The sequence below is a fragment of the Pholcus phalangioides genome, unplaced genomic scaffold, assembly GCF_987345545.1.
Source record: "Pholcus phalangioides strain wild (caught in Gottingen) unplaced genomic scaffold, Ppha-v1.0 ptg000008l_1, whole genome shotgun sequence".
NCBI classification, from domain to species: domain Eukaryota; kingdom Metazoa; phylum Arthropoda; class Arachnida; order Araneae; family Pholcidae; genus Pholcus; species Pholcus phalangioides.
The window spans coordinates 8,442,950-8,469,190 of NW_028301601.1; the positions used below are offsets into that span (position 1 = coordinate 8,442,950).

General features: G+C 39.6%; 1 protein-coding gene across 2 annotated transcripts; it reads right to left on the reverse strand.

Annotated features, from left to right (window-relative positions):
* Positions 1-5,404: 5,404 nt before the first annotated feature.
* Positions 5,405-25,762, reverse strand: LOC149083600 (uncharacterized). 2 transcript variants are annotated; one of them, XM_089235389.1, is made up of 7 exons: positions 25,582-25,762; positions 22,662-22,732; positions 18,307-18,378; positions 14,594-14,701; positions 13,075-13,104; positions 10,184-10,219; positions 5,405-5,531 (listed from the first exon to the last, which is right to left on the reverse strand). In XM_089235389.1, exons 1-7 carry the CDS (start codon positions 25,664-25,666, stop codon positions 5,469-5,471), a joined length of 465 nt encoding a protein of 154 aa, XP_089091515.1. In that variant the 5' UTR covers positions 25,667-25,762; the 3' UTR covers positions 5,405-5,468. The 2 variants fall into 2 exon arrangements, with proteins under 2 accessions (XP_089091515.1, XP_089091516.1); XM_089235390.1 differs by lacking the exon at positions 18,307-18,378.
* Positions 25,763-26,241: the final 479 nt, after the last annotated feature.

The window sequence follows — 26,241 nt, forward strand, 5'->3', positions numbered from 1 at the left end:
GATAAGGGCAGAAATCGGGATGTTGCAGAAACGTCTGTTTTACTGCCGTAACTGTGAAATTCGATTGCGCAGTATTGTTTTTTGAGACAAGGTGACTTGAGGATGTCTCAACAACGTGATTTACCGGAATCCATGGCATGGCGTGTTATAGGCAGACTGGAATCCGGGCAAACACAACGTAGTGTCGCGGACGCTGTTGGAGTCGCCAGAAGTGTTGTTGCAAGGCTGTGGAATCGATTCCAAGAAACAAGAAATGTTAGACGTCGACCAGGGCAAGGTGGGCCACGCGCCACTACAGCAACTGATGACCGGTATATACGGTTAACAGCCCGTCGAAACAGAACAGAGACTACTACGCGGCTGCAAAGACGGTTGCTCTTGGCAACAGAACGAAGGGTGTCCAGCCAAACAGTACGTAATCAGCTTCATGAGGGAGGGCTCTATGCACGTAGGCCAATGGTCTGCATTCCGTTGACCCCACGCCACCGTGCGGCCCGAAGAAGATGGGCTGCTGAACATCGAGATTGGGAGCAACATGATTGGAGCCAAGTGCTGTTTACAGACGAGTCCCGATTCAGTCTGGAGTGTGACACCCGACGTGTTCTGGTATGGAGGGACAGGGGCACTCGAAATAACCCCGCATTCGTTCGTGAAAGGTCACAATACAGACGAGCTGGTTGGATGGTATGGGGTGGAATCAGCATAGGCGGACGTACGGACCTGCATATCATTCGGAATGGCACTTTGACGGCCCGAAGGTATGCAGACGAGATACTGCGACCTCATGTCATCCCTTACGCTAGGAGGAGAAATTGGAGATTCCTTTGTTTTCCAGGATGATAATGCCCGCCCGCATAGAGCTCGTCTGGTGGAGAACATGCTTGAAGCTGAAACAATACAGCGTATGGAATGGCAGCGTGCTCTCCTGACCTGAATCCAATCGAGCATGTTTGGGACATGCTCGGACGACGCATTGCTGTGCGACCTGTTACTGTCCGAGACTTGCAGATTGCACTTCTTGAGGAGTGGAACAGTATTCCCCAAAGTCTGATCGATAACCTCATCGCATCCATGGCAAACAGGTGTGCAGCAGTCTTAGCTGTTCGAGGAGACCACACGCCCTATTAAAACTCATGCATCATGTCTAAACAGTAATTTTTTTTATCGTTTACATGTAACCAAATTGTTGCCCTAAATCATCTTTTCATATTTTTTCCATATTTTCAAAGAATTAAAGCTTAATTCCAAATTTTTTTACGTCTTTTTTCTGTATTGCGCATTGATACGCGTGTACTATCCATTGTATGCCAATACGTGGCTGTCTCGCACGGTTTTCTTCACTTTTTTGCTCGCTCCCCTACTTGTTTTGAGCAGTGTACTTTTATAAATATTTATTAATTACCACTTTTTTCAATCTATTTGTCTCTCTCGGGAACATTTCACTCTGTTCTTAAGTATTTTTGTATTTCCAAGTCCATTATACCAGAAAGAAGGGTTCTCGTTTTTTGATTTTTAATCAGTGCCGTAATTAGAATGTTAGTGCTTGGGAAGTTTATCTTCTTTCTCTGGCTCTCCCAATATTCACATTGATGTATAAAATGTTGGGTGGTGCCACTATCTTTGTTGCAGAAAATGCACATCGGGGACGTTCCATGAAACCTAGCTTGAGCAATTCCTGTGGCACCATGTTGTGTGATTGTAATTGATTTATATAAGTCTTCTCGAATTCTTGTGGTGCTAATCTTAGGGAAGATAGCATATGTGATCCTTCCTCCGTGTTGCTATCATCCCAATATTCTCGCCACTCTTTGAGGATGCCTTTCTTGATAACTTGCCGTAAATATACGATTTTGTATATTTGTTGTTGATGTCTACCTCATCCTTTTGCGTGGCTTGTTTTGCTCTTGCATCAGTATAGTCATTTTTAATGTTTTCGTGGTGTGATTTAATCCAATGTAGAGTTTTGTATTAAATTTTTTTTATAAGATCTTCTGCATTATGAGAAGCATATGTTGTTTTTGTAATTTGGATTACCGATTGCACATAAAGTTGATTTTGAATCTGTATAGATGTGGGCCTCATATATTTTATTTCCAAGAATATGTTTTGCCACATTATACATTGCTAATAATTCTGCCAAAAAGACGGTACTATTGTCTGACAATCTGTGCATTTTTTTCCAATGTTCTTTTGTTTTCATGATAGTACGTGTACGCACAGCCCACTCTGCTTAACATTTTGGAGCCATCTGTATAAAAGGAATGTGTGTCCCATTCAATCTTGATTCTATTCCATGGTGGAATATTTAGACCAGTCTGGCTCTTGTATTTGAGAGTGCATTATAGTTTTGTTCTTCAAATTGTGTAGACTCTTTCCATTTATAGCACTTTTTATTTATACGTTTAGGGTCGACGATGATGATTCCGTCAGTCATTTCAGTCAAGACATGGTATTTTATAGATATGACAGACTGGTTACCAAACGGAAATGAAGTTTGGAAAGGAAATTAACAATGCTTCTGTGGGGAATCGGACCACCAACCTCTGACTTCTTTTTTTTGAAAAACTTTATTCATCGTGATGAAATATTACATGATAACGAGAAAAACGAAGTTTTTCATCACCGTAGACCTGTATTTTCTTTCAAACTGATCACAACTCAGGTCTATCCCCATGGGCAATTTACTTCCTAGTGAGTTGTGCCGGAAGTGTGATTGTGTGTACCTAATGTGGCCCTTGGAGTCATGTCTGAATGCGTATCTAGTGTTGTGTTTTTGATTTATCAGTGGTGCCATCTATATTTCAGAAGTGAAGTGTAATGATTGTAGAACTGTTTGTAGGCATGGTGCTGCTTGCTTTCTGTGGCGAGACTTTTTAAAGGGGAGATTGGCTCGCATGAGCGCCTCGAAGTTGGGAACCACAGAAAGTCAACTACAGCCAACCACCACTGTGGCGCCGGTGGACTTCGAACCCGGGCATCACCATGGCCACTCTATCACCATAGCGACCGTAGATCCATCCTGATGAACACGAAGTATTGATGAAATATTACGATACAATTTCAAGGACAGAACAAACACTTTACACACTCACAGCGGCTGCAAATTTCAATTTTCACAACCGAACTCGGCCCAGGCTCTGTTGCCGTCGGACAATTTAAACCAAATGGTAATTTTAACTGAATATCGGTCCAAGATCTCGAAAAATACGGCATTCAGACGGCCGTATTCACCGACATGGTTTAAACTGTAGTCACAATGTTTGGATAAGAGACCAACATAGATTGGTTGAAAACCTGAATCTAACCAATCCGTGTCGATCTCTTATCCAAAAATTGTGGCTACAGTCTAAACCAGTGATTCCCAACGTGGGCGTTAACGCCCCCTGGGGGGCGATGGAATGTTCCAGGGGGCGACAGAAGATACGGGTATATCATAGGATCCAATAGGTTGGATTGCGTTGGGAGAAACAAATTTCTAAAGAAGGGGGCGATGGGACAAAAAAAGGTTGGGAAACTATGGTATAAACCATGTCGGTGAATACGGCCTTGCCCTTAGAATCGTAGGATGATCCTGGAACAAAATGCGGGACAGCTCCTTTAAACCGGACGTATGGTCACGGCATTTTTGTACAGTTAAAATATTTGTGGCGTTTTTTTTTCTGCTAAAAAAATCTGGTTTATACCAGTGTCTCCTGGGCTATGTGTCCAGCCCCGACAGGGTTGTTTTCAGCGGCGACACATAGGCGGAGATAGACTTGAAAGTCTGGGGGGGGGGGGGGCGATGATCATGTGATGTCAATTCATATATACAGTCGACTCAACCTTTGACGATGGTGGGGGGCCCGTATCTCCGCCCATGGCGACACATGAGGCTTTTGCGCCCAGGGTACAGATTGGCTGGAGCAGCCCCTGCATTTTAAGAATGCGTATCCACTATTTAATTATCAATTTTATCAACGTCACAGATAAAGTAGTATAACCGAGTTCTAATCTTATCATATAACCTGGTGTGTATTTTGAGAGATTGAAATTTTTTTTTACAAAAATGCAGAAACATTGCTCTAGAGCAGCGGTTCTCAACCAGTGCTCCGCGGAGCCCTTGGAGCTCCGTGTGTACTCCACAGGGGCTTCGCGGCCGATCGAGGAAAGTAGAAAAAAAAAAACCCCGTAAATTTGAAAAAAAAAATTGTTAAAAGTATTATTATCCCCTCCACCCCCCCTTGTCAGCAAAATTTCGTCATCAGCTCTGCCCCTCTGAATCCAACTCATTTTTTCATAAAGGGTGGTTGATGACGCTAGCATTATCCAAACCCCCTCCCCCTTGTCATCATCCCTCAATCCCTCTTCCCCCCCCCCCCACATCGATGATGACATAATACTTGAACGGCCCCTATATAAAAAGAACCAGAAGAGGAAAAGGGGATTTTCTCTCCCTCTCCCCCCCAAGATACGTGTAAGAACCAATTGTATCGAGTTTTTTTATCAAAGTAAAAAACTCGCATGAAAAAATGCTGCTTAGAGCGTTTACCGCCTTTACGGAAAACCATAACTTTGAAACAAATCAATAAGTAGCTACACAGGCCGACGCGTGCGATCGATATCTTTACGCTTTTTGCAGTACATCGAATGACTATAGGTGAAATAACTTCTCGAGTGACGTCACGAGCTTCGCGCGGAGGCCTTCTGCTATAGATGATGTTGGCTGCACCCACTATAGCTATGACACTGAGGTTACACTTCGCCCAAAGGTAGTGAATAAATCAGTCTGGGTTTCCAAGAGCTCTAGGGCGACGTATATACGCACACGACACTTACAGGCATCCCAGAAATTCGCACAGGAATGCTTACGAGGATTAGCGAGTCCAGAGATGGGACATGGGGCGATCGTCCCTCCAAAAAGAGACGAATAATATGGAGGAAATTTCTGTGTCCCGTAAAAGGATGATCCGATCCACCTACACAATATGTGACACACCGCCGTGGATTCGCCTGCTCTGCTCCATTCGTAGCTGAAGAGGTCTGTCTTCGCTTAAACGCAGATCCAGCCAATGGCGATGTGAACGACCGCCCTTCCTGAATAATATTGAAAAATGTGTTTGTCCTGTAAAATACGGGACGATCAAATCAACTTACAAAATACGCCCGTCCCGACACATCGTCCTGGATGCCTTCCCCCCCCCCCCGTTTACAAGGTACGTTGTATCGTTTCGCCCCTCTTTTTCAACCAGAAGTTTGTAATAACATTTTAGTTTACAATTTCTATGCATTTTTTTTCATCTCAAAAAAGCAAATTATTGAAACGCGTGTGTCGTCGAATGCAAGTGTGGCGTGTGATACAATAACTGTGACAATAAGGTAGCGTTGTGGATGAAGGAAATTATGAATGAACAAAACAAGGCTCAAACATTTTGCCACTCAAACGTTTATTTCAGATCTTGTCATGTCAGGATTTCCAAATCATTTCCAGCTCATCCTGCTGTACTATAAGCAAAGAAGCATCCGTTTTGTTTAAGAAATCTTCTCAGGCATCCCTAATTCCAAATAAACATCTGAAATTAGTTAATATATTGGATTTCAACACTGGAAAGTCAGACACAGCACTATATACGCGTTCAGACACTCACACTTCCCGCAGAACGCATTCGGTAGTAAATTGCCCGTAGCAATAGACCGGAGTTGTACTCAGTTTGAAAGGAAGAAAAGCCCTAGAGCCACGTATACGGGGTGTCCTTGAACTGACGAGCCGGTCTTTAAAGAGAATGTAAAATACACGTAAAGAAGCATTTTTTGTATAGCAATATGGAGTCGGAAATGAAAAGTGTTAGCGGGAAAAACACGAAATACTGAGGAAATGAAAGGAAAAAAAAATTTCATTTTTACATCATTGTGTGTGAAAGTTCTGCTAAGAATGGTTCGGTACGCTAATCACTTGCTAGACGCTGCCAGGCCTGTATCCATTTTGGTGGTGGGACATTTGAGCTCTTACTGCAATTATCAATGTAAATAAAAAGCGTTTTTAAATTTCCACAGCATTTCGTGTTTTTCCGACGGCACATTGCTATACAAAAAATGCTTCTTTATGTGTGTTTTGCTTTCCCTTAATTAAAGTTTGGGGCTTGAGTTAATGTACCCTGTATACCCACGACATTCACCGGAATTCCAGAAACTGCCCTGAACGATGTTTACGAAGCACTTTTTACGGTTACTAGTTTCAGTTTTTTCAGTTCGTTTCAGTATGGAACGTATATTTTGTTCTTATCGCCACCTTTTCCTCTACCAAAAATTTTTTTACAAAATATTAGTTTACTATTTTGATGCATATAAATATACTAGCTGTAATACCCGGCGTTGCCCGGGTTTTCTTCAATGAGGCTTTTTGGATCAAGCGATATCTCCCTCTTTCTTTGAAGGACATACAAACCGTGTCTAAGTTAACCAATATGGCGACTTCCTGCGTGACTCATAAAAGAAACAAATCTAGATTAAGGAAACATGTAGAAATTAATTCCCCCCCCCCTTTTTTAAGGGGCGCGCGCTACGTATTTCGATTTCGCCCCCCCCCGAACTTCAAGTTATCTATCTCTGCCTATTTAACCTTTCAAAAATGCTTTATTAAAGCTGTGGAATTTTTTCGATGCACTTTTTACGGGCCCTAAATCAATTTCAAAATATCCCAACCCACATGGATTTATGCAGTTGAATATCAAAAGACAATACGGAGACATTAATTTTCGTGCTTTAGAAAATATAAATAAAAAGTTGAAATCAATGTTAATGCATGGATATCCAACTCAAAAGTAGGTCCGGCTAATTACTTCATATTTAATCTCCTGGGCTTCGTATATCTCTAAGCAAACTCAATATTTCAAAAATCGAGAATTCTATACAATTTTTAAAATTATTGATGTGACAGAAAACACCACCAAATTTCCACATTTCTACAGCAAAATCGGCAATTTTAACACTGATTTCTATGGGAATCACCCTTTTCCTGACCCTCAAAGTGATGCTGATGATGATTATGACGTCTATTCAAAAAGTCTCATTATTGGGAGTATTGAAAATGTGGCAAACCATTTATAAAGGCATAAACTATTGTAAATATACTGGCAGCATGAAAGAAGTGACAAACATTTGTAAAGGCATATACATGTCACAAACGCATTGCAAGGGAACCACGGTAACCAAAGTAAAAGTTCCGAAAGTGATTGTTGAGGCTTAAAAACCATTGTTGCCCGATAGTTTTTTGCCCATTTGGGGCATTTGCGCTGCTCTGACGATATTTTAAAGTAGCCTGTCGTTCAAGTCGGGTCCCATTTGCTATACTGTATATGCAAAATTTGGTAACGATCGATCTAAAATTTTAGATTTGTATAGAGAACATACGCACACACACAAAAGACACACAGAAAATCAATTTCATATGTATAGATAAAATATGATAAATGTTTGCAAAATTGCAAATCACATTTTAGTTGTCATGCTAAGCATTCAACAACTTGTATTGCATTCCTAAATCAATTTTCTGAAATCACTAAATGAGATTTCACACTCATTGCTGACACATAATCTCAGAACTGGAGACGGAACTCAAAAATAAATACAAATACAACGCCACAACAGGCAAAATGCCCAACGAGGTGGCTGAGAAAAAGATGCCCATAAAAATATGGTTGTCATATATTTCAAAAATACAGCAACCCGATTAAAAATGCAATTAACACAAATTATAAACAATATATACACATGATAAAATATTATACAACGCCCATAAAGAATACTTACGGTTGTCTTATACTAAGTATGTATATATACTAAGTATAGCTTCTCGATTAACCCTTACATGCTTATCGTATTTCTTTTTAAACGTGTCAATTGCGTTACAATTTACTACCTCCGGGGGTAAGCTATTCCATTTATTAACAACCCTATTGGAGAAAAATTCCCTGCGACACCATAACCTTGCATTGTCCCTCACCAATCGATACTGGTGTCCCCTTGTAAAAGCAGTTGATTGGCGGTGTACTAAAAGTTCATGGTCCATCCTATCCATCCCATTGAAAATTTTGAACACTTCGATCATATCTCCTCGACACATACACAGACAGAAAAAATCAATTATATACATATAGATCAGCTTGAAAAAAAGAAATGCCGAAATGTTCCTCCCCGAGTATTTATTCATTTTTTTGTAATTTTAAAAATCCTTTGCATATTTGATGCTGAAAAAATGTACCAAACATAAAAGTCGGCAAATCTTAGAAATAATTAACTTCGTTCACACACAGAAATTTTTTCAGCCACGATGATGCAGGGAATATTCATCTTCAGATACAATTTACTTCAAAATTTTATTACTAAATTTTATGTAACAAATCACACTTTTCCAGGTGGCACTTTTTCCTTAAAGAGGCCCATGAAAGTTCAACTTCAAGTGCTGCCCTCTGATGAAATCTCCGAAGTTCTAATTCACCCTAAACTTAGACAATCCTTTGAGAAAGGGCTTAACTCTCTGAGGTCGAAAGAAACAATTCTGCAGTGAGAAAAAGCGACCCACTCATTTGTGGCACCAGGGTCTGAAAGGGTTAGGACGGTATTCACCGACATGGTTTAAGCTATAGTCACAATTTTTTGATAACAGATCGACACGGATTGGTTAAATTCAGGGTTTTAACCACAATCTATGTTGATCTCTTATCCAAAAGTTGTAACTACAGGTTTAAACCATGTCGGTTAATACGACCCTTAAGAACGTAGCGAAGGTGATGGAAGGAATTTCTTTGAATAAAACATGAATCAAAAAATATCGTGCAATTCAAACGTTTATTTCGGATCGTGCTATTTCAGGATTTGTCAAATCAATTCCAGCTCCTCATTTTGTAGCATATATAAAGGCGTATTTGTGTTGTTCCAGCAATTTTCTCAGACAGGCATCCCTAATGCTAAATTAACTTATGTAATTAGTTAATATCCATAATCGCTGGTATAATAAAATCTTGAGATGAGCACATACACAGAGATGCCCAGCAAAATGCCTACAACTCGGCGTAATGGAGTTCGAACCGACTTAAACAAGGCGTCACCGCCATTGCCACATCCACGCAATATCGCACTGTCTACTAAAGCACAGAAACACCGCGTCCATATTCCTCTGTGGGAATTTCTAATAAATGAGTACATGTTGGAATGCGCGTGTGTTTCGTGAACCTAACGTGAAGTTTGTTTCTGTATAATGCTTGTTATAGTACTGCCATCTACCATCTGCCTGTCTCACTTGGAAAACGTACACGATGGTCTAAATCAGAGGTTCCTATAAACTTCTTGTTCTATCGCTCTCCCTCCCCACTTCTGAATTTTTTTTTTTTTTATAACCCCTCCCCTCTGGACCATTCCTTCGACCCAGGAGGTTATATTTCCCAATTTGGAAAACAGTGGTCTACATGACTTACGGAAAATTCACCGCCATCCAAATAACCGAAAATGAAATTTAACGATAAGAAAATTCGCCCAGATCAGTTCTGTTCCATGAGTGAGTGAATGAGGGAATGGAATGAGTGAATCACATTACACTCACTTCCTCACTCATTTACTTGTTCAACCAATTGGTATATTCGAAGTCGTTTTGAAAGCAAGTTGTTCTCATGAAGAGGAATGCTTTTAGTACAATTAAAAAGTTAGTGCAAACTTTTCTTAACTGACGGCACTGCACTCACGAAAATCGCTGGATTCTGTACCTGAGCCTTTCTTCAAGCTCTTCTGTGCCCGAAAAGTTCGTAAAGCTTCAGCCGGCTCGCGTGACTGGGGTAAAACAACTCCACCAATGGCACTATCTCACCAATGTCAGCATCGGAATGAAAACCCGATGTCAGCGTCAGCAACAGGGATATGCAGAAATGAGCTGTTGATCGTACACCCTAAAATTTATAGGACTCCGATTTGCATATATCCAGTCATTTGTTTCCGTGCAGCGCTCTCTACCGAGGAAGATTTGAACTAATTTTTTTTGCAGTAAAAAAAAAATTAGTCCCCTTTCGTGAGAATTTCCAAAGAGACCGCATTCACCCAAATACCAAATCTTCCATTTTTATTCAATTCCAAACTGTTTAAGAATTTATGTGAGACCATATATTGTGTAGTTAACATAATTAAATGCAATTTATGATGATAGAGCAGCTATACTTACGTTGAATGGTTGTGGTGCCAGCAAATCTGTTACATTCTACAAAATAAAAAAATTCATGAATTTTCAATGATGGAAATTGCTAAGTTTTTTGGAAAAATACCGTAAACGCGGGCTACTTTGGCCCTAGGGTGTTACTTTGTCCCAAAACGAAAAAAATGATTGCAAAATTCGTGTTACAAGCTGATTGCTTCAGGTTCGCAAGGCACCCGACGATTCCGCCAGGCCGTAGCACTAGTTAGGCAAGCCTAAGGATGGCTATAGGCAAGCCCACCTTCAATATAGCTCTAATATTCTCTGCTAGGGTGTTTCATAATCCTGTTAAAAACACGTGTTTTGTTGTTGTCAAAATTTCGTTTGTGCAAGGAATCCACAATATACGTGTTTCAGTTTAGGTAAGTACCAAATTTTAAGGCTAATATCATCATGATTAAGTATATACAGGGCGCGTAAGGTAACAGGGCGTATGACATTTTCTGGCGAACCGTTGATCCTAGAAGCATACTTTCAACTATAAAAAGTTTCCAAATAACTTGTAGTACTCAGATACGTCATTTATACTGCCAGGGCAGCACCTCCTAGAGATAGAAGGCGTCTGCACCATTTGCCATAAACGTCATTCAGACTACCTAGCAAGTTTGCCTCATTTTGAAACATGGCATCCTATTTCGTTTCTTCTTATTTTGGCGTAGAATTTTCCTGATTGGCTCACAAATACCACGCAGTGATTGGATGTGGGGCATAGAAATCGCCAATTCTGAGCCCCATCATTTCTTTTCCTCAAAACGATGATACTGGCACGAGCAGACCCAATCCAAGAACTCCGAAGCGATCTTGAGCCTGACATCGCTTGACCATCTCCGAGTCAAGGTTGAGAAATTCCGGCCCCGCAAAGCAGCAAAACACATCATGTGTTTTAGATGTCAAAGATGGGGCCACCACTCTTCTGGATGCTCCGAGCCCGAGCGGTGCGTCAAATGCATCAAGCCTCATGCCACAAAGCTATGCACGAACGTACGCGGGGTCGATAAACCCCAGTGCGTAAACTGCAAAAAATTCCATACTGCAAATTACAAAAATTGCAGTTTCTCTCCCTACAGTAAGAACTTCAAGCAGGCAGAGAAGACACAACGCACAAAACCCACGAAGGGTATCCAGGAAGCAGCGATGTCAACTCCCAAGCCTAATCCTGAAGCCGAAATCCCGTCAACAGCAGAGGTGTCAACTTCATATTCGCCGGACACCAGTCTGGACGAATCAGACATAGACCCTATGGACAAACTCAAATTAGCCTACCAAGACGTCATGATCAAACTGATCGAGGTCGACGGCCACTCCAGAACTGATGCAATCAACGAGGTCCGAATGACGTTATTTACTACTCAGGAATACGTCGCGGCCATCCTAGCAACTCCCGGCACCAGAGAAAAGCTGGCTGAATCGCGCCGACGGGCCCAGGAAAGGCACCGTCAACAAAAAGCGTTGAAGGACTCCAACGCTTAATTCCTGGAAACTCGTCTCCGGTCGGACCCTCCTCTTTTCTTTTTTCTCTTCTCTTTTGTAGCGTCCCCCTTCTAAATGTTATTTTTACTATTTCTATTTATTTTATTTTTCTTCTAGGCAAAAAATTTCAAAAACCCAAAAAAATTCCAAAAATTTTGAAAAAAGAAAAAAAAAAATTCCCTATCTCTTCTCTTTTTCCTTTTCACCACTGGACTTTTTACTTCTTCCACAGGTCAACAGCCAATCCTGCGCAGGCGAGCCCTTGGCCAATGGCACCCGCTGTTGGACGGGGCATTTTTTCTTTTTCTCTTCTAGATGCTGGTTGGACTCGGCGGCATTTTACCTGAGGGAAAATTCGAAATGGCTGGAACTTGAACTTTAAAATCCCGAATTTGACTCTACACTACATCTAACACACATTTACTCACACATTCATGCACACGAGCCAAATTAGGTCACGTACTTCGTGGCCCGCGGATAAGTCTGGTAGAACGGCCATAAAAAATTGTGCCGCGGGACCAGCAAACCAACTTTAATTCAGTTCAGTTCAGTGGCACGAGCAGAGAATTTTTTTTTTCCCCCTGAATATTCTGAGGGAAAAAAGAACTACTTACTGACGTCACAAGTAGACTGCGGAGACCTTCTATCTCTAGGAGGTGCTGGCCGGGGAGGAGGGACCCGTGGAAAAAGATTGTAATGCGAGACTGTGACGTGAGACTGTTCGGTAAAAAAAAGGAAAAGGATTATGACGTCACTCAGGCTGACTTTTTTCCTGCAATAGATTCTTTGTGAATATGCTAATTTTTAAAGAGTTGTTTCAAAAGTATATAAGAAGATTGTTGAATGTTTTTTTTCTTGTTGCTCACTTGATTTTTATTTGTACTAGCGCTGGTCCGTCTTATTCAACTAGTAATTTTAACATTTTAACATTTTACAACTGTTTGATTAATTTTTTATTAATGCAATTTGTGTTCTTAGTTTGAATTAAATCCTTCTAATTACTATGGAGTCGTAGAGTGCTGCATTAAAACTCGAATTGAAAATGAAGTTTCGCACTTGACAACTTCATTGCGAACTGCAATAATGCAAACTACGTACGGGCTACTTTGGCCAAAATAAAAATAAATTTCATAAAAATATTATAGAAAGTGAATCTGTTATATCACATTGTTTTAGAGAAAGGTTTGAATATCTAAAAATTGTCTTAAATCTCGGTGTTTATTATTCGGTATTTTCTAACATAAGATTAAACGAAAGTTTTATAAAAGTAAGCTAAAGTAACCCGTGTTTGCGGTACGTAATTATCGAAATATTTCAAATAGACCAGCAGTGTGATATGATGATCAACACATTACGCTTCAGTAAATTCGGAGATGTCTAAGGACACTTACTGGATGGAAATTGTCCATGCACAGGAGAACCTATTGGAACAAGAAATGCACATCATTAATGAAAACCTTCTATATATGAATTTCTGTACATCTTCGAAAAACACTAATGAACACGGCAGGTAAAAACTAGGATGTGCTGTGTTATTGAGCTCCTGAAAATAGACTTCCAACAGCAAACACTACGATCTATGAAACCATTCTGTTTCTTTGGTAGGGATCGGACGCACTTTCTCGTGCTCCGAGTCAATACCTTCTATAGAGTCTGCTGTAGAAGGTATTGTCCGAGTACGATCTCTTCGTCCCATTGTTCGGGGATTAGCTGCTGTGCGCTCGTGGAGATAAGGATCTGGTATTGGCACGAGTATGTCCGAGAAGTTAAGTAGTCTTATTTTTTATTCTATGCGCAACATTTTTCGCATTTCTTGCATTTTTTCTTGATATTTGGCTTTTTTAAAAAAATAAAGCATTTCATTTTTGGGGTTTTGTTTCTTCGGTTTAATTTAATTAGTGCTTATTAAGGGTTAATTTGTGAGATAAGTGTATTTCTTCTTTTAGTTTTCATTTGCATATTTTCCAATCGGTCCATATTTATTTGCTCTCTCGGCTTTCATTTAATTTTCTTTGTTATTTGTCAGGTTGTTCCCGTCGTTTATTTGTGCATATTCAAATATACACGATACGTTAAACATAATTTCGAAAAATTCACACGTACATCAAAAAAATTTGTGTGTAAATTATGAGCATATCATACAACCCTTTAAATTTTGATTTCACAACCTGCATCATTACTAGCCAAATGTATTGTGAAAACAGCAAAGTATTTCATTCATAAAATTGATGAGCGTAGATTACAGTATCGCAGTAGTAGTGGAAATGTTCAAGACAAAGAGTCGAAACAAAATTATTTCTGGTCTTGAACAGCGATCGAATGAATGAATGAATGAACGAACGCCAGAACTTTGTCAACTGGCCTTATCCCGTTGCCAGCTTCGTGGCAGAGTCTGGAACACTTTATTTTGTGTCAAAAAACACACACACACAAAATAAAATTTTTACAACATATTTTCTCCGGACAACAGGGTACTGTCACGATTAACAAATTTTGTAGTGATTACAGACGAGATGGGGTTGGGAGAAAAGTTTCGGGGTTTCGTCCAGACGGGTGAATGTAGGTCTTGAACAGCGAGTAACTCTCACTACATGGAGCTTTTGCCTTTTCACAATCTATCTATTTTTCTTGGCTACTGAAGAAGGAACTCGATACAGTTCCGAAACGCGTCTAGCTGCTGTTCTCTTCATATTTTGGGTTTATTTCCGTTGTTTCTCATGTGTTGTTTCCAATCTCACCTAAAACGTGATTCATTTCCATCATAGTGTGTTTGTACGTGATCGAGCACTTGTTTGTCACGGGATATAAAAAAAAATTATATAAAAATCAACGATATTTAAAATGCAGACCAGAAAGAGTTTTAATAAAACAGAATCGAAGAATGATGGCAAATGAAATGAATTCTATCACCTGATTCACAAATTGTATGTCATCGGTCACCTTGTGGGAATTTTCGCAAATTTCTTTTATTACGCCCATTGAAGTGGATATTTTCACGTGACATGGCTTGTCTGGATGCTACAAAAAATAGAATGAATAGTATCAAAACTGGTTCCACCTATGGAGGAAATAATACAAAGTTACTCTTTCCTCCATGGGTGCCAAATAACAAAATGCCGTCCTTTGTGTGAAGTCAGCATTCAAATTTCAATTAGTTTACTTTGCAATCACAACTCCCGACCAGGGGCGTACGCAAGATCTACTTTTGGAGGAGGGCACAAAAAAAAAAATTCCGAGAAATTCTGAGTTAAAACCTTTTAAAAAGCACATAAATCAACTGAAATGTGTTGGAAATAGCATTTAAACGGTATTTTCTTTCGGTATTTCAATTTTCCCACCGAAATATTGAATTTGTTTTCTAATTTTTGGTTGGTTGGGGTCCGTACGCCTCTGCTCACAATTATCACGAAAGTACATGCCTGGATCATCAGCAGCCTGCTTGAGATTATTGGCATCGATGTCTTACGAAGGATTTAACAACTGGCTGTTGCGAAGATATATTTTGCATGGGCAGTTGAATTTTCTCTCTTTCCAAAATATATCTTCGCAACAGCCAGTTGTTAAATCCTTCGTATGGTAGCGGAGAGTGACGCCATCCTTGCATCGATGTCTTACAACGAATCGATGTGTTGAGCGATTTATTATCGGATGAATTCTGCCGGAGGTACGCATGTGGACCAAACAGTTTTTAATAACGTGTGAAGTGTTGTGCGTGATTCAAGTGCTGCCATCTACTTTTCAAACTGTGAGCGAAGTGCAATGATTGAAAATTTGTACCGCTGTATGCCTAGTGCTCTCTGTGGAGAGACACTTTAACTGGTAGATCGGCTGGCATTCACGCCTCGATGTTGGGAACCACGGAGAACGACCTTCAGCCGACCACCAACTGTGTTCCGGGGGGGGGGGGGTTCCAAACCACGTCCCCGCGATGTGGGTCCGCCACTATGACCACACGATCATACAATGGCTTCCATTACTTCCCGTCGTCAATCCAGCTCCTTTCCGAAGAAGTAACCAGTAGTTTCAATAACGCGAAAATAACGAAAGACGCAGAGTTATCGGCACTCGTGAAAGGGGTTCACCATTCGAAGAAAGTTGAGTGCCGCTATGACCATAATGAGAGTATTGTTCACAGATAGTTGCAGTGTTTGTGTTCACTCAAGCATAGTGTGCTGAAAATTTATCACCAACCATTCACCATTAGAAAATTCACTGAAAACAATTCATCGAAAAGAAAATTTACCGTCACACAATTTACCGAAAAGAAAATTGGTCACTGGGACAATTCATCGACAAAATAACATAATGAGTGAGTGGATGAGCATGTGAGTGAATCAGTGATCACGTGAGTAAATCAGTGATCAAGTGAGTGAATCAGTGATCAAGTGAGTGAATCAGTGATCAAGTGAGTGAATCAAATATCAAGTGAGTAAATCAGTGAATCAGTGATCAAGTGAGTAAAGCAGTGAATCAGTGATCAAGTGAGTAAATCAGTGAATCAGTGATCAAGTGAGTAAAGCAGTGAATCAGTGATCAAGTGAGTAAATCAGTGAATCAGTGATCAAGTGAGTAAATCAGTGAATCAGTGATCAAGTGAGTAAATCAGTGAATCAGTGATCAAGTGAGTGAAAGTGAGTGCGTAACTGAGAAAGTGAGTGCGTAACTGAGAAAGTGAGTGAGGGGAGTTAGTAAGTGGCACACTGCTGATACACACTTCATTGCACAGAAATGCTAAAAATCATCAAATGAATACAATAAACGAGCATTAGTGAAAATCCAGATATGAATGAAGAACATAATTTCAAAATCGATGAAAATCTAAAACCTGTGAAAGAAATAACTTCAGAATCGGTGGAGAAGCTTTTAAATAATTTGTGGCCTCTCTATTCAATTCTAAGCCTTAGGTATCAGGCCCCGTCGGTGCACCTGCTAAGACAACATTAACTGTTTCCACTAATTTCGGAAAATGAACATATTGTTAATCATAAATATTTAATGAGAATATCCCAATAAACAATAGGCAGAGGGGTCGCAAATGTTATCGTCCTATTTGTTTCGGGTTGCGGCTGAAAAAAAAATATATTAGGGAAACTCCCTTTTTTAGCAGAATCAACTTACAGACAGGCAACTGGATCAAATACTCCAAATATTGTAATCTCCAATCACACCTTTTTGTTTTTTGCAAAAGAAATTACGATCAATCTGTGATAGCAGAATACAGACGCCAATAGGATCGAGAACTGCAAATATTGTAATCTTCAATCATTACTTTTTGCTTCCTCCGCAAGAGTTAACGATCAACCTGTGCATAATGTGTCATTTTTTTCCTGCATGTCATCAACAAATCAAGAATACAGGCAAATTGCTTGCTCAGCGGATACTACTACAACCATTGACGTTAAATGCATTCAATAACAGAGAGTTTACAAATGACACGCGGTTACTCAAAATGTCACAAATTTCCCAGGGGAACGTATATGTAAAAGAAATAAATAAATATTTTTAGTGTAGACCCTGCTTGCAAAAACTAGTGGAATGTAAATGCGGCAGTGAGAAGTCATTTACAAAAATTTATTTTTTTTAGTTGCAATAATAACGATGATATTTGACTTCTAGGTTTTCAGCATTTATCGCTGTACCATTTGAGGGCATGGTTCACAAGTTACGAAACATGAATTCAAAGTTGTGAAAATCCTGTAATTATCAAAATTGTAAAAAAATGTAATTTTTGTTTATTTGTGGATAAAAAAATGAATAAAAGTTGTGTGGTGTCGGCACTAGCTTTGGTAGAATGAAGCTGCTATTGGTTGTGTGCATTAGCGTTAAAATAAAAACACAAAGGCCACAACAAATAAATTGCCCAGTCAAATTTCAGCCTTCAGTCAGTTTTTGTCTTTTTTTATAGTGCTAATTGGTGTTTCAAAAAACTAAACTTCAAATTTTGGGCAGTTTCTAGAATGAACTATTCACTTCACGTACAAGGTTTTGGTAAGAAATGTGGATTATCCTTATCTAACGAATCGGCGATAAATCTGGTAACCTTGCCGTAACCTAAGTTTTCTATAGAGAGTTCTCTTTCTCTCTTACATGTTATACCGTAGAAAGATATAAAGGAAGGGGGAAAGAAAAAGCAACTTCCGTAGAAAAGGTTGCTATAAAGCGTGAAGATGATGAAGAGAGAGGAAAGAACACAGAGAGCTGTTTGAATTTATATAATTTATTCCACTAGTGTTTGGACGTAATATTACGCCCGTGATCGTAAAGAGGTTAAACGATTTCCCAGAGAAACCTATAAGAAATGACGTTTCGACTAGCCAACGTGATTCCGGAACGAATCGTCTTCGCTAGCCGAGATATCACTGTACAAGTAAAACGTGTGGTTGAATGTGTAATTTACTAGTAATACGACCTCTGGTGCGAAGTTATATTTTTTTTCTTTCGCTGACAGATATATTTATATATTTCTTCACAATTTTCTGGTTTCAGCTGTGGACAGCTTTGAAAAAGGGTTCTTTAATTATGGATATACCCTGTATTTTTCTAAAGTCAACTTCTGCAGAGATATCAGCTGTGCAAACAATTTGGAACAGTATGCATAATGAATGAACGAGTAACTAAATTACGTCTGTGTGATCGTAGCAGAAATCTATCATTTCAGCCTCCTCCATGATGCACTTGTTACCAAGCTTTATGAACTAGGAGAAAAAAGAAAAGTGGAAAAAATAAATTGATAAATTCTATGAAGCCATCATCGTTCAGTACACAATACATCGATCATCCGAATAACTCTGTCAACCGAACACCTTTTCAACCGAACACCTTTTCAACCGAACACCTTTTCAACCTAACTCTTTTTCAGTTTTCTACAGTCAACGATGCTGAACGCAGTTGGTATTTTCTTGGAACTTAAGTCATCTCATCTCCCAACACTCGAGGACTTCGTTCTATTGTACAATAATCCACTTCCAAACAATTGTATGTACATACCGTACCTGTTAGCTATAGATGTAAACAATGGCGGATCCGCGGGTACAGTGTATGTACATACATACACTACATGGTTATAAACGGTTGGCAAGCAAACAAACACGTGAATAGGAGCAGATTTAGCTGTGGATATGCCTTAAAGAAAGGGGGGGGGGGGTCTTCTTGACAACAAAACTGTCTAGGGGTTATCTTTCCTGGCTTGCTTAAAAACAGATATTTTTGAATCTTTATCTTTACTAGTGCCAACGCTTTTCGTCTTTTTCAAGTGCAGAATGACGAAAAATGAAAACGCGTTGTTTCAAACATCGGAAAAAAAGAGTGGAAATTGTGAAAAGATTTAAAAAGCGGGTGATGGTAGAAACTTGCAGCTGAATACGGACTAGGTTTTGGCAACCATCAGTGATTTAAAAAAAAAAAATTGCGATAAAATAGAAAATTTTGCAGCCAGTTTGAAAAAAAGCAGATGGACCAAAGTCTCGCGAAGTTTTTTTTTTTAGGAAGTTATGCCCGTGTGTATTTTCATGGTTTTCAACGCAACCGCTGAAGACGATCAAAATCTTCCAGATTCGAAAGAATGCTTTAGATATGCTCGAGGAACTCGCTGTATTCCAGTCCTGTCACGAAGAGGATGAGTCTCAGTGGTTGAAAATTGATAGTAACGATCCGGGGTATCATTTTTTTTGGATGACGGAGAAATAATTACGAAAGTGAACGATCAAGTTGATGAGGATGACTGCGAAAGTGATGAAGATGAACCACAACGATAGATGTAATTCCTCACAGTGAGGTTGGACAGCGTTTCACAAAATGCCTTGCGTGGGTAGAGAGAATCGCAGCCTAACTCTGACCCGCTTCAATTTTTAATGTTGAAACTATTACGGGATGAGACTGCATTTTACGCTAGTTGAAGCAATTACAGATGGAATCATTTTTTTTTTAATGGTTTGACTGCATTATTTACCATGTGCGTATTCGTTTTAGCATTTTATATTTTCCTTTACAATTTTCTCTTTTGTGATACGCAATCCTTTTTTCATTTACTTTTCAGAATAAGTCGGTTGATTTTAATTATTTTTAAAGTTTTCGTGTTGCTGAATTTCAATTTCTTCCATTGCGTTATCGAATTCGTTTCGAAATCGATTTTTTTCCGAACTTTTCACTTTTCCGAACACCCTTCGGTCCCGATATGTTCGGATAATCGATGTTCTTACTGCATACCACGGATGCGCGAATTTCTCAGTCTACGGTCCAGATATGCTGCACTTCTCCGGCTCGCGGGCCACAAACTTTGTACAGGGTGTCCCAAAATTTCGTAAGTACAGCCCACGACACTTAATGATTACATCGGAACTCGGGTTTCTGATAATAATAACCAAATGGTAACTGTACAGCAAGAAAGTCGCGTTTGCTAGTACGGTGACCAGAGTACGGTGACCAGCAGAGGAATGTGAATGAACTTATGTATGGTTTAGCAGATGTACGGCGATCATACATCTCGTTCCACCAAACGGGATGTATGGTATTGTCATTTGGTATGGTAAGCGGGAATTGGTGAAACGCGCCAACTCTGTCTTTCCCACATTGGTTGCACAATGTTCACTTTTTTTTTCTTTATTCTCTCCGAAAACGGGACTTTTTTTTCGCCCTTTTGAGATAAAATCGCGAATTTTTGTTACTTAGCAATTGTGAGGCATCTATGTTTTTTAAATGTACGATAAGTTACATAACTTTATTTTCCCTTGGGAAATCTCTCTCAAAAAGGAATTTGAATCTGGCCAACTGAAAGAAACTGGTTGAGAACTGAAGGAAAGAACACTTTTTGTCATACATTTGCCTTCTCTGTAGGAAGGCCGTTGCAAAAGCAGCTCCACACGTACATGCAAGCCTCCTACTTAGTTTTGCAGCCTGATAACTATAACATGCAGGGGAAAAATTAAAATTGGTGAAACCTTGGCTTCAGAATGCGCAAAAAACACTTTCGTGGGCCCGAAAATGGATGACATTAACCGGAAACCCGATAGTTATAAACAAATTTTTTTCCACGTTATGATATTGGTCCATTCTGTTTTTGCAAAAGTGATAACAATACCCGGATAACGATATATTTGATTATAATAAGCGGTGTCGACTGTAGTTTAAAAATTCACGAAGGACTGTATGTATATTTGAATGCCGTTTGCGAAAATTTCGGACGTCTGTCCAAGTCAAACGTCGTGGCAAGAATGAAAAGATTTCGTTCCGCTGAGCAACCGAGATTGAAGATTTGGTAATCAATCCAAGTGGAAAACTCGGTCAGCGTGATATTCTTATCCTCTAGAGAAAACTAGCAAATATGACTGAAAATTTTCATGTTATGCATATAAGTATTGTGTTGAAGGGCTGCCTGCTGTTTGAGGAGAGACTTCGCCGGAAAGCGGAAAGAGACATGAAAGGATTACCGTGAATTTCTGGTGAACGTCTGGTATTCCTTAGGGATCGAATCTTGGTCCGTTACTTTTTCTCATCTTTGTAAATGACTTACCGTTGTATCTTCAAAATAGCCATTGGCTCATGTTCGCTGATGACCTAAAATTTCATCGATCAATTCAATCCATAGAAGACTGCTTGGATCTTCAAAATGATATATTGCATCTGAATGATTGGTGTCGTGACAACAACCTTGGTCTGAATGTTTCAAAGTGCAGTGTCGTTTCATTCAAGCGAAAATTACATCCATTGCTTTGCGATTACACCGTAGATACAGCAGCTATGGAAAGAAAGAGCATGGTAATGGATTTAGGTGTAATTTTCAAGAGTGATTTGAACTTCGACGATCACGCGGAAAGTGTCTTGTCAAAGTCCAACGAGTCACTTTTCTTTCTCGTAAGGTCGTCTGGCCATTCACCTCAGTTCTAGCGATGGTACGATTTTATTTCGCAAATGTCTTGCTCTCACTTGAGTATGGCTCAGTGATATGGGGCCATATTCCTGCAGTGATGAACGTACGTATTGAACGTGTACAGAAAAAGTTTTTGAGGTCATTATTCCGGAAAACTTTTGGTGTGTACGTCCCAGATGCGCCTGCTTCGGATCTTCTCTCTTTTTTCAGGATGACATCTCTCGATAGCAGACGTACAAAGCGCGAGATCTATCATTCCTTCACAAAGTTCTTCACGGCAGAATCGAATCTGACAAGCCTAATTAATATCTCCGTGCCATCTCGAGAGCGATGGGTTCATAGTTCCCGAAATGTTTTTTATTTACCTCGTGCACATTTTACTTTCGCACACGTGAACATTTTACTTTGACAAAAATTATAATACGGGTGAATTCCCAGATATTTTTCACAAGGATTCCATGTTCTACTAGGTGCTGCTCTATGAATTTGTATATATTTTCTTGTTTTCTCATTTGTCTTCCTCATGCTGAATTCTCAATGTGTGCTTCCGTTGCGTGTGTATATTTTTGTATTTTAAGTTTGTTGATGATCTTATTTTTAACGTGTAAATTCGGTGAATTATTATTATTTACTTTTCTATTAATTCCCATTGCTTGTATTTTTGTATTCTTATGTCCGTGTGTTTCCCATCTCTGTAATTAGCCTGTTGAGATATGTAAATAAATAAATTTGGAAGACTGCGGAAAACCAACTTCAGCAGACCAACCTTGTGCCGAATCAGACAGAACCTTGGGAACCAGAACCCTGACGGTGAGAATCCAGCATGATCAGCCACCTATGAACTATACCGCCTTTCCCATCTTACTTATTTTCTTGACCAGATCACTCATTCCTCAAATTTTCTGCCCTTCCGGACTTGCTGCCCTGGCCTATAGCTCGCTAGCCTTCCCCTGCAAAGACATCTTTGCGCACAACGTCATGAAATTCAGGCGTTATATATGAGAACATCTTGTACTATCGTAGAAGAACGACAAAATGCGACAGAGTTAAGAATATTTAATTTTATAAAATTATAGAAAAAATTTGTAATTAGATAAAAAAACAAATGCTTACGTCCGGATCCAATGATTTCACACATTCCTGGAACGGTTCTTGAAAGGCGACGCCTGGCGATTGTCCCTTGGCTGGAAGTAAATCAAAATTAAAGAAATTATTGACAATACAGTACGATTCCAAATTCATGAAAGAAGTGATGAGAGACCCCTAAACCATTTTTGGTCATAGAGAAAATATGTGGCGCGTGGGTCCATAGAATGTGTGACCAAAAACAGTGTGCAAACATGTTAGTGACCGAAAACAGTGTGCAAACGCGTGAGTGACCGAAAACAGTGTGCAAACGTGTTAGTGACCGAAAACAATGTGCAAGCGTGTGAGTGACTAAAAACAGTGTGCAATCATGTGAATAAAAACAGCATGCAAGCATGTGAGTGACCTAAAACATTGGCTTAGAGACAGGTGTACTAGCAGGAATGGGGGGAGACCAAGAAAGCTATAGCAGAGGGCAGTGAATTCTAGGAAAGATAAGTAATAAAAATGTGAGTGGGAGAAGGGTGGCAAAATTGGTGTAGCTCACAGGCAGCAAAACCATGAATGCGCCTCTGTGTAAGATGTCTAAAAAAGCAATTTTTTGTCATAGGTCGAATCGCAGTAGTAAAGAGGCAGATATTTATTTCCCACACCCGTCAGAACTTTAAAGCAGTAATTAGCAAATTGCATTTGATGCAATAAATAGCAATTTTTTGAAAAAAAATTAAGTAATATCCCGTATTTAGGATCGCCATTTTCAGCATCCTCCTCGATAAGGTTTACGGAAAATTCACCGCCGGAAAATGAACAGCTAGGAAAATTCACCGACAACAGTTCAATGCGAGTGTGTGAGTGATTAAGTGAGCGAGCGAGAATAACGGGGGATTGTGTTTGTTTTCACCGAGTCACGTGATCTTCCGATGAATGATGTTGAGGGACACCGTTCTCAGCACTGCCAAGGTGGGGGACCGCTGACGTCATACTCTCTCCAGTAATATAAGCTCCATGGTTACCAGGTCCGTAGCAGGGCCATCATTTCAACTTTTTCCGAGGGGGGGGGGGCAAAGCACATGCACTCAATGCATATATATATATACACACACCATTTTTAGTGTATTTTCAAAAGCCAGGTCCCCCCCGACCTCCTCCCAAATGACGACGGGCCTGGTCCGAAGACTGAGAAAGGAGGACATCTGCGCCCAACTCTTAGGGACGTCACTTATCCCAATTCCCAATAGATGGCTCCAGTACTGCGATTAATAAAACCAATCACAATATAATCATTTTCAACTCTTAAAACACAACCGCTAAAAAAAGCAGAAGCAGAAAATATTCTGGGAATTTCGACGGCTATTGGTGAATACGTATGGGTAAAAAAATCACGAGAACACTCGTACAAATGAAGAACTATGTGTTTCAAAGTGGAGAAAAAAAATTTCCGAGAAAAAAATTAAACATAATTCCGGAAACCTCAAAAGGACAAAAAAGACGAATTTTCCGAAAGGTAGGACGACGCTCAAAATCACATAAAAAAGGAGGACAGTTGGTAACCCTAGCTTTAGAGGAACCACACATACTCAGAATACACATTATGGAATGTACCAATTCATTAGAAATTCAGCAGAGGAATGCATACAAGGTGCATGTAAAGTTTAGTAATAGTGGGCCTTAACCAGGGGTCCTTGAAGAGGTTTCAGAAAGTCCGTGAGATTTGATGAGAAATCAATTGCGTTGTAAAACGCAAAAGGTTAAGGACCCCTGGAAGGAATATATGGTCCATGCTTGGTAAATTTTTCATTTTAGTGTACGTTTTGTTTTTATTTCAGTGCTTGAATACTCCTACCAATAAGAATATGAACAAAAATCATCTGTTATACGTTACATTTCGAAGGAAACAAAATTATATACCTACAGCCAAAACGAAAATTACTTTCTTGTATTGGGTAAGAGATGCTTTTGTTTTAGGCGGAGAATCGAAAGAGTATTGCATTATAGAAGAACAGGTGCTGAATCATTTTTGGTATTGATTAATGGTGCATTTTGAAATATCGTGGAAAAGAAACAACACTTCCTCGACATTCTGACCCATTTCCATTTGAGCGAAATGAGTTTCTCTGAACGAATTCGAGTCAAAACTTATTCATGGGTGTAAAAAACATAAAATAAATCATGATTCCACGGATATTATAAAAAAAAAAACAACAACATGTACAAGTAGAGAGAAATATAATAAAAGGAAGTATAAAAGTAAGCCAAATGTAAAATTACGAAGCATAAGCATGACGTGTTTACACTGCGCAAACACTATAATGAGAGACGTTTAAAGAATCTAAACACAATAAAGCCCCTCTTAACGGACACCCCCCCCCCCCCTCAGATGCGGTCACGCCTCTTTTCGGGCCAAGTAAGGATTTCACTTTGTGTAATAAAAGAGCATGCATTTGAGTGCATGTATGTTGGGGTAAATAGAGAAGCTATCCATACTTATAATAAGACAACCATGAGTATTCTTTATGGGCATTGTATAATATTTTATCATGTGTATATATTGTTCATAATTTTTATTAATTGCATTTTTAATTGGGTTGCTGTATTTTTGAAATATATGGCATCCATATTTTTATGGGCATCTTTTTCTCAGCCACCTCGTTGGGCATTTTGCCTGTTGTGGCGTTGTATTTGTATTTCAAACTCTTTATTAATGGTCACCCCCTTTTTCAAGGACGAATTTTTTAGTCCCGCCGGTGACCGCAAAAGAGAGGTTTCACTGTACAACTATTTCATCAACTATTCATCTAATATCGACTTAACCCTGTCATTTTGAACATAAATATTCGGCCATTTACGATTTATTCTTAATAAATGGGCTCGAGAAATCAAAATACATCGATTTCAAATAATTTCTCGGTGAAAGGAATAGTCGGAAAAAAAGACATCAGTTACTTACGGCAAAGCATGCACGGGTAACTTTCAGGCATCATATAAATTTCATCTAAGGTGTGATTGAAGCCGTACAGCAACACCGGAAGCATGATCAGAAAAACATGATCACGCACAAATTGCCGTTCATTTTGCGACTTCGATAAACCAAGCGATAATCGAGTACCGAACCCAACTCCGCTCACAGATATGAGACACGCAATAACGTGGCTTTTAACACTTTCCGAAAGCCGTAAGGTGGTGTTTAGGTCAAGTGCGTACGCTGTCTCAGCTGACGTCACATAACTGAGCGTCAAAATGTCTGTGACGCCTCTCTTTTCTTATCATTCGTCTGGCGATTCAAGCTAATACAGTCACGCTGCATAATGTGATCACATCAGGACTTGAGGTTTCTGAGAACAATAACGGAATGATATGTACAGGGTGATTATAATTGAAGTTCCCGTACCCCAGGGCCGTAACTTGGGGGGGGGGTGTGAATTTTAGGTGAGAACAAAGAACACCGTTGTGAAATTATCGAATATTAAAGTTGCGGGGAGTAGTAGTGAAATGTGCGTTTCTGGGCCGTAGAAGCTTCTATGGGAGACGTCGCATTTTTCATTACTACTCTCCCATAGAAGCTTCTACGACCCAGAAACGCACATATCATACACAGCGAGACAGTCAC